The following is a 9,617-nucleotide window of genomic DNA, read 5'->3' on the forward strand; positions in this document are numbered from 1 at the left end:
CACAGCCCTCCACCCAGCAATTCAGTCCCTCAGGGAGTTTGGATGTGTCTATGGAGCTTCCATGACCTTTCCTTGTACAAGTTGTGCTGGTTTCCCCTGTATTGTGTATGGTCTCACTCAGGGCTCCACTTTTGATTTGGAAAAAATAAATAGCTCAAGAAGGAGCAGGGGTAGTGTGTTGGGGGAGTATTTAGGGGAGAGGAACAAAAACTAGAGGACAAATAGGGCAGAGTTGTAACAGAAGGAGGAGTTGCCTTTTAAAATATTAAACAATCCTAAGCAGAGAATAACCTGATGGGATTTAAAATCTTTCTCCTAGTTTAATTTTGAGCAAACTAGATTTCTTATAGTAGAAGAGGGCATTTTGCTTGAAAATAATTTTTCTAGATTCTAAATATTGTACAGAAAGTTCAAGTTACCTACATGAAATTTTCTTAAAGTACTCATAAACATATTTTTGAAAAAGATTACTATAACGTTACCAGTACATTTTGAAAACTGACAACCCTGCCTATTCCACTACTATTCCTATTCATGTTTCATTTTTCTCCATTGTACACTAGGTTCTACTCATTTCCTTTTACCGAATATATGGCAACCCTAGACCCTCCATAGTGAGTTGCTTTAATTTACAGATATCATATCCCCGCTAACAGACTGTTGTGGTTTGAATTGTGTCCCCCAGAAGTATACACTGTAAATCCTAACCTCTGTGCCTGTGGTTATAATCCCATTTGGGAATGAATTGTCTTTGTTATGTTAATGAGACAGGATTAGTGTAGGGTATATCTTGAGTCAATCTCTTTGGAGATTAAATAAGCAAGCAGAAGCAGAGACTGGGGAAGAGAGATGCCAAGCCACATGAAGATCACCCAGGAGCAGAAGTTGAAAGAGACAAGGACCTTCCTCTGAGCCCACAGAAAGAGAAAGCCTTCCCCTAGAGCTGGCACCCTGAATTCAGACTTCTAGCCTCCTAAACTGTGAGAAAATAAATTTCTGTTTGTTAAAACCACCCACTTGTGGTATTTCCATTATAACAGCACTACATAACTAAGACAGAATTTGGTACCAGAAGAGTTGGGTGGCGCTCTAACAGATACCTAAAATGTGGAATTGGGTAATGGGTAGAGGGTAGAAGAGTTTTAAGGTGCCTATTAGTAAAAGCCTAGATTGCCTTGAAGAAATTGTTGGTAGAATAATGGATGTCAAAGGCAATTCTGGTAAGGGCTCAGAAGGAAGTAAGGAGAGCTATAGAGAAAGTCTCTATCCTCTTACAGAATAATATGGTGCCAGCAACAGAATGTTGCTAGAAATGTAGGCATTAAATGTGCTTCTTGTGAGGCTTTAAAAGAAAATGATGAACATATGATTGAACAATGGAGGAAGAGCAGTGTTTTTTATGCAGTGGCAAAGAACTTGTCACTATGTTCACATGTTTGGTGAAAGGCAGAACTTGTAAGTGATGAGCTTGGATATCTGGCTGAGGAGATTTCTAAGCAAGATCCTAAAGGGGCTGCATGGTTTCTCCTCACCATTTATACTGAAATGTGAAAGGAAAGAGATGGACTTTAAAATGAACTGTGCAAAATGAAAACAGAGTTTAAAGATTTGGAAAATTCTGTTGTACAAACTACGGACATGTGTCCTAGAATGTTCACCAAGGATGTGGCTACACAACTTTTTGTTAAAGAAATTAAGCTTGTGACTGATGGATCTAACCAAGTACCACAGCAGAAAACCCATCAGCTTACACTGAAGGGGTCAGAGACAGGACCAAAGGAAAGAAAACTGTTTGCCTCTTGAAATTCTACAGGCAGGAAACAGGCCAAAGGAGCTACATCTGTTGTCCTCCAGGAAAAGAAAAGGACCATCCCTGAAGCAGCTTGAAGATCAGCAGAACTGTTGGAAGGAGCACAGGAAGCAGGGCCCTCTCAGTTTCAAAGGGTAGGGCCACGGTCTCCTGGATCTCAAAGAGTGGGGCCACAGCCTCCTAGATTTCAAAGAGTCGGATCTTCACCAACTTGGTTTTGGAGTGTGGGTCTGCCCACAGAGAGAGTTAAAGTGTGCCAGGGGGGTGGGGCTGCCACCCAAAGCTGAGGGGGCAGGGCTGCCATGCCCAAGGGGCAGAAGAACAGGGCCTGCTGGGGCTTAGCGGTTGTGGTCACCACTCAGATGAATGGGGCTGCCCAAAGCTGAGGGAAAAGAGTTGCCATTCCAGTGGCACTGGAAGGTGGAGCTGAAGCTCAGAGCCGAGGGGCCTGCACCCAGAATCTAGAGGATTATTTTCAAGACTTGAGAGCTAATGTAAAATTGTTCTTCTGAGTTTTGGGCTTGCTTAGTGCTCATTGTCCCTTCTTTCCCTCCAGTTTCTCGCATCTGTAGTGGAAATTTCTACCTTGTGCCTGTTCCACCATTGTGCTTTGGAAGCAGATAATTTGTATTCTAGATTTCACAGGTTCACAGATGAAGGGAAATTTTGTCCCAGGATGGAATATGCCTAAAGTCTAACCCATATTTAATTTAGATGATTCAGAAGAGGAGATTTGAGACTTGGAGTTAAGACTTTTGGGTGAATGTGTTTTGCACGTGGCAAGAACTATGGATTTTGAGGGGCCAAAGGATGGAATGTTATAGTTTGAACTGTGTCCCCCAAAAATAAGTGCAGTAAATCCTAACCTCTGTGCCTGTGGTTATAATCCCATTTGGGAATGGGTTTCTTTGTTATGTTAATAAGACAGGATTAGTGTAGGGTGTTCTTGAGTCAGTCTCTTTTGAGGTATAAAAGAGATTTAACAAGCAAGCAGAGATGGGGAAGTGAGATGCCAAACCACATGAAGATCGCCCAGGAGCAGAAGCTCAGAGACCTTCCTCCAGATCTGACACAGAGAGAAAGCCTTCCCTAGAGCTGGCACCCTGAATTCAGTCTTGTAGCCTCCTAAACTGTGAGAAAATAAATTTCTGTTTATTAAAGCCACCCACATGTGATATTTTTGTTATAGCAGCACTAGATATTCTCTCCTTTCCCCTCACTTCCACCCTTTTGCCTCAGGGAAAAATCTGTGACTGAAAAGATTATTGCCGGGGTTAACTAACAATGGAGAAAACAGAAGTTATTATTTTAGCTAAATATTTCCACAGTTTATTCAATTTTGTCCTACATCAGTTGGAAACCACTGGAAACTAAGGCAGTCTTGTGACTGTTTTACTTCTTCTTAGTTCTTCATACTTTTAATTGAAAATTCCCTCTACCCTTCAGTCTGAAAGGATTTTGGATCTTAAGCTGGCTGTCCTTGTTAAAGAACTCAGAGCATATTGGGGGAAGGCCACTTTCAATTAAAATGAAGGAGACTTTACAGTTCAGTTTTGCTTTCTTGACTGGGTAGGAGCTGGGTAGGATAGGGCCAACTCCTGTCAATTTGGGTGGAGTCAAGAAGAGTTGTAGAAAAGAGGGCTGAAGGTGTAGTGCTTAGAGGGAAGTATGTATCCAATGAAGAAAGTGAAAAGAGGAAGCTAACCAATCACTATTTTTAGAAACAAAAGGACAAATAGAGCCATGCTTCAGAGCCATACTGGTGAAGGAGCTGTGGAAAACTGCAGCATCCAAGCTGTTAATGTGTTTCAGGCGTGTTTTAATGAAGGAACATGGTCAGCCATTCTCAAAGGGAATTTTGAGGATATTGTTCTTTTGAATTACTGCTGTTAGTCTGTTCCCTTCATCTCCCCCTTTTAAAGACGGGGCAGGAACATAAATTATTGTCCAGTAACCCTGTCTTAGTTATAAACTGGAACAGACCTAACCTCATCTTTTCATTATCCTTTCACCCAACCCCCTAAACAAAATCCATTTGCCTTCCTTCATCCTGCCTACGGGCTCCTCCTCACCCTGAAAAAAAACCAAAACCCTTTAGCTTGCATTTTTATTCTACCATTATACAGCCAGCAGCATTGTACTGGCCCATTTATGGCTAATGGAGCCCAGGCAGGCTGCCTGATGAGGGGAGGCAGCATTTGGCCGATGGGGCTGGTGTGTGCTGTTACTGCTGGCCATTGGGTATCAGTTCTCTACAGCTCCATGCTGGCTCATTAAAACCCTGAGCCAAATAGCCGCGCAGGCGCCTGCTGCAGCACTGTGGGGGCCAGGAAGTTAAATGGTTCTCCTAATCCTGCATAATTTATCTCCCTGCTAGCCCCCTCATAATGGTCCAATTCAACCCCACCATGGAGAGCTTCATTCTGAATATCCTATTTTGCGATGACCAATGAATGCCCAGCCTTTCCCTTCTTCTCTCTTTATTATTATTATTAAAAATTATTTTCCCCTTGTTTGCTACGAGTTTGCCTTAATGTTTTTTTTCATTTGGAGCCTCCTGCCTGGACCTCACTTCACTAACAATCTGTCCACTTCGCTCGTTTGGATTTGATATTACAGAGCAGTTGGTGCTACGGTCCTCCCTCCCTACTCTCCTCCCTGCTTTTTAGCGCCTCTTTTCTCCCTCTCCATTTTCTCTTTATTCTCCATCTCCTCTCCTTTTTCATTACTTCCAATTTTCTCCTGTCCAGTCTCTCTTTCGAGGGACAAACCTTATTGCAGGATATTTAGGAGAACATTTAAAAAGGGCATTGAATCGCTTTTTCTTTCTTTCTTTTTTTTTTTTTCACATCTCCATTTCTGTTTCATTTCAGAGATTTACAAACGAGGACCACCTGGCAGTTCATAAACACAAGCATGAGATGACATTGAAATTTGGCCCAGCCCGAACTGACTCAGTCATCATTGCAGGTATTTGCTGCCCCAAAAGCCAACTGCCTTGATACCACTAGACAGTTAAGATTAATACCAGGGACCAGATGTACTGGGAGCTCTACTCCCCTTCTCCCATTAAGAGCCCTTATGTGATCTGCATTTAATCAGGAAAAAGGAACACTAAAAGCTCCCAAGTTTCTATTGTGCCCTCCACCCTCTGTTTTTAATAACAGTATCGGGTTCTGCGGTTTTTGAGGGTAGGTGTGTTGAGGTTTTGTTTAAGCTTTTTTCAGTCTACTCCTTCCTTACTGCCTTTTTATTAAGACTTTGGAAAGATTTATAGACAAAAGATGCCTTTGACATTTCTCCCTACCCATAGTGAGGGGGTGAACAAAAGAAGGCAAGAAAGCCGACCTGGACTGGCTGCTCCTCTTCTACTGAGTGTCAGTTTTCCCAAACAGGCAGATTGTCAGTTTGTAAATTCCAAGTTCCTCCTGAACCCAGACACCATTGAGGGCACATTTCCAAAGCTTAAACAATGTAGTCAATGAGGCTTTTCTAAGCCAATTTGGGTAACCTGGAATGTCTCACTAGTTGTTTTAGATATTGTCTTGCTTACATGTGCTACTGGCAGGGGCGTACTCTCGGCAAATGCTCTCAAAACCAAGCAGCAGTTCTCTTGTACCAGTTTCAGCTAGACAGACATACAAACCAAAGTGAGCTTTTTCTCTGATACCATGAGAGATTCTGATTTAGCCCAAGTCTTTCAACTGGAAGCTTAACTCAATATTTAATCGATACGGAATTTAGTTGGTGGTTATTACATCAGTTAATAACACAGTTCCTCTTAAGAATTACTGACCAAAATGTTACTCTAGACATGGAGGAGAAAAACCTCTTGTCGTACTTCTATACATGAAGAAAGAGTTGCCCTTACAGATTTCCTATTCCTTATTAATTCAGCAAATATTTATTGAGTATTACTGTGTGCCAGGCACTTTGCTAGTTTATAGATATGTAATCCCTGGGAAAAGAACATGAGTGAGGGACATTGACATTGATGATCCTTATGAAAGTCTTAGAGAAGAGTGGATAGTATGTAAGTATATGTGTAGGTAACACATACTTAAATTAATAAGCCAGGGCATATATACATGAAAACTATTTTTGTATTTGCAAAGTACAAGTGAATAATACAAACAATATAAATATTAAGAGAATTAATACTAAGCAGAATTAATCAGAGAAAGTTTATGAAAGAGGTGAATTTGGAGCAAGGTTATCAAGATGGAGAGGTTATTCCAAATGGATGAAGGCCTTATGCTGAGTCTCCAGGGAAGGTGAGAGAAATTGCTATAGGACAGTCCCAAGGAGAAAAAGTGTTTTCCTGTTATTCTTTGCATTCTGTTCTGGAGTGCTTGTCCTATTGCACATGACTTCATCTATCCTATCTAGGCTGGTAGTTTGCATATCTCTAAAGACCTGGTATCTTAGATGTATTCCAACCTTTACTGAATATTTTTAGTTGGCCGTCTTTGTCATTTCAAATTCTTCAAGTCTAAGACTGAACTTCTCTCCTTTGTTACTCACTGATAGCAGCATTCTTAAATTTTTTCTTCAAATTTTCTCTGTTCTATTCCTTCTTGTTCTTCTTGCCACCACCTTCATTATGTTTGAGTTACTCCATAGTCTCCTGAGTGGCCTCCTTGACTAGGCTGTCCTCATTCTAATCCATCTTGTATACTGTTGAAAAACCAAACCAAAAAAAACCAAACCAGACTCCCTTAAATTCTGCTTCTCTGTTCAAAATCTGTCATTATCTATTTCCTATTATTTTAAGGCTATTAACACCTGGAGTTCTAGACCCATGGTACTCATCCAAATTTATATCCACCTTATCTACCTTTTATCTAATCATACGTATGTCTTCTTATCTACACATGGTACCCATAATCTGCCTCTCTCTATGTCTTGCCCCTTTTACCTTCCAAATGTTCTCTTTAACATCTAAAGCCATTATTTAAGGCCCAGCTTAAGTCCCACTTCTTGAAACCTTTCCTAACTTCTTCTTTTTCTTCTTGTCAGTTCCGACTTGTGGCAACCCCAGGTGTTTCAGAGTAGACCTGCTCCATAGGGGTTTCTTGGCTGTAATTCTTAATGGAAGCAGATTGCCAGGCCTATTCTTCCATGGTACCACTGGGTGGGTTCGAACTGCCAACCTTTTGGCCGACAATTGAGCACAAACCGCTTGGGCCACCTTAATTTGTCTTTATTTAATTTTTACAACGATTTTATTCTTTACTGTACATGGCACTTATTTTTTGTACACTATAATTTCCCTGTGTATATTCGTTTAATTTCCTCAACTAGAAAACATTCTGTTTATTCTGTCGGGCTGGAACCATGTCTTATATGTGGACAATACCCCTATACTCCTTCCCCAGCTGCACCCAAGCACATGCATGCAGTACCAAAACACATAAAAAGTCTTCAGTAAACACTTGTTGATTTCTTGGTAATCATCAGAGTAGGCTCAGGATTTTCTTATACATTTTCAGGCTATTTATTCAGGAACCAGAGCTCACTGAAGGTTAGAGGCCACCTGAAATGTCAGGAATTAGATTTAGCATACGGGAGCTTTTGAAATAAAAGCCAAAAGTGAATACGAACAGCAAAGTGCAGGAGAAGCTCATATGAACCTCAGATCAGAGATCCAAAAAGGCTCTCTTCTGCCGTAGCCACACCCTTAGCTACCCGCCTCCAGTTCCACTGGAGTTGTGATTTTGTGTGTGCCTTTACTGAAGCACTCCCTAAGCATAAAGGATGATATTACCTCTGTTCACCAAGGGATGGAGGAAAAGTGGGTTTATCATTGGCCAACCAAAGCTGCCAGAGAACCTTTTAAAACTATTTTGGGAGGTAGTGGTAACTTTTCCAAACACTGATTCAGAAGAGGTTTTTATTTAAAAAAATATTTTTTTTTGTTTCCATGGAAAATCCCACTGGGCTATTCCCAATGGATCATGCTAGAAGAAGCAATCCTAACCCCAGGTTTCACTGCTTGAAGTATCATTTGGACATTGTTCTGTTTCTGTAATTCAGGATAGTGATATGACGTTTGAGATGAATCCCTGAGGTGACTAGCACATCAAGGAAAACCATCACGATAGTAGAAGTTAGGATCAGAGAAGAAGACTCAACTGACCTAAGAGAGAAAAACTAGAAAAGCAAGATGGGGAGAGAGAAACACAAATCTAAAATTCAAGTTGCTTGGAAAAGTTCCTGTGGATTACTGAGAGCCTTCCTGTTTCCAAGGGCAGAGGCACAGTGTTGAGGAAAGATTTGAGCAGTCCCTGAGGGGATATCTTGGCTGGCAAATCTAAGTCCAAATATCCTGGTGTCAGGAATTTGCTCTGGGCTCAGGTCTCTCTGAAATGAGCTCTATTGTTTGCAGTTTCCTTTCCTGGTTCATGATCTTGCCGTCTTGTTCTCTAGCCCATGCATTTGCCTGGATTGCCTTTAGAAGGTAACAGACCCTTAGTGGCCACTGAAAGACAAGGCACCGTTTATTATTTGATAGCTTTAGCAAGCAAACTCAACCATCTGATCCTCACTTTCTTCTCCTCATCAGATTTTAACATCCATCTGGTTATCCCTGCTCAACTTCAGACTTAGGGAGTAAGTTTAAAGAGAAAATGTCACTTAACTGTACTTAATTTTCAAATCTAGAGGTTTCATAAAGCTCTACCTAGGTAGGTGGTTTTGTTTAGTTTGGTTTGGTTTTTTGGGAGGAGGAGGAGTAAAACCAGCATCTGGGAGAAAGGTAGGTACGTGGGTAGCCTTTGACTCACACAGCAAAACATTGTTCTGTCTTCCCCCTGCTGGCCTTGAGACAATACAACACAGACACCCTCTGGTGGCCAGCATCAGCCTTCGCCTGCTGGAGCTCCGTAAAAACAAATTTGCCCTAACACAGAGACTGTCTTTCTCCATACAGAAGAAGAAAAATGCATGCTCTGTAAACGCTCAGGAGTTCTTGGGGGGTGCAAATGGTTAGCATGCTGGCTGCTAACTGAAAGGTTAGAAGTTTGAGTCCACCTAGAGACACCTTGGAAGAAAAGCCTGGCAATGTACTTCAAAAAAAATCAGCTATTGGAAACCCTATGGACCACAGTTCTACTCTGACACACATGGGGTTGCCGTGAGTCAGAGTCTGAAATGGAACCTGGAAGTCTATAAACTCTCAAGTTTTAATTTCATATCAAAACTAAAAGTTTCCTTTTCTTTTCATGTCTACAGATCAAACTCCTACTCCGACTAGATTCCTAAAGAACTGTGAGGAGGTGGGGCTCTTCAATGAACTAGCTAGCTCCTTTGAACATGAATTCAAGAAAGCTTCAGATGATGATGAGAAAAAGGCAAGAGGATGGGACTTTTGCTGAAAAACTGGTGATGTTCAGACCTAGGCTATTTTCATTGTGCCTTGGGATACTTCACTTAATTGGTTAAAGCACAAAATTATGGGCTTAGTTCTATAGTACCAGATTGTTGTTGTTGTTAACTGCTTTCCAGATGGGCCCAATTCATGGCAACCCTATGCACCATGGGACAATTGTGATCCATAGGGTTTTCATTGTTTTGGAAGTGGGTTGCCAGGTCTTTCTTCCTAGTCTGTCTTAATCTAGGAGCTCCACTGAAACCTGTTCAGTAGAACCAGATAGTACTCACTAATCCTAGTCAGCTTTCCAGGTCTTTAGAGGGCCCAGACGATTGATAAGTACAAGTCTGTCTTCACTAAAAATCAGTCCTCCTACCCTTCCAGTGGTACATTAGTTTAATAAATTTTTTTCAATAATCTATTTTTTTAATTATT

General features: G+C 41.2%; 1 protein-coding gene across 1 annotated transcript in view; it reads left to right on the forward strand.

Moving 5' to 3' along the window:
* Window positions 1–9,348, forward strand: part of ATF7 (activating transcription factor 7) — a 55,609-nt gene extending 46,261 nt beyond the window's left edge. Inside the window, 3 exon segments of the mRNA XM_023729100.1 lie at window positions 4,684–4,780; window positions 9,044–9,168; window positions 9,170–9,348. Of these exon segments, the coding sequence (XP_023584868.1) occupies window positions 4,684–4,780; window positions 9,044–9,168; window positions 9,170–9,253 (306 nt within the window). The 3' untranslated portion in view covers window positions 9,254–9,348.
* The last annotated feature ends 269 nt before the right edge of the window (window positions 9,349–9,617 follow it).

Source organism: Trichechus manatus, unplaced genomic scaffold (genome assembly GCF_000243295.1).
Source record: "Trichechus manatus latirostris isolate Lorelei unplaced genomic scaffold, TriManLat1.0 scaffold00027, whole genome shotgun sequence".
Taxonomy (NCBI): Eukaryota; Metazoa; Chordata; class Mammalia; order Sirenia; family Trichechidae; genus Trichechus; species Trichechus manatus.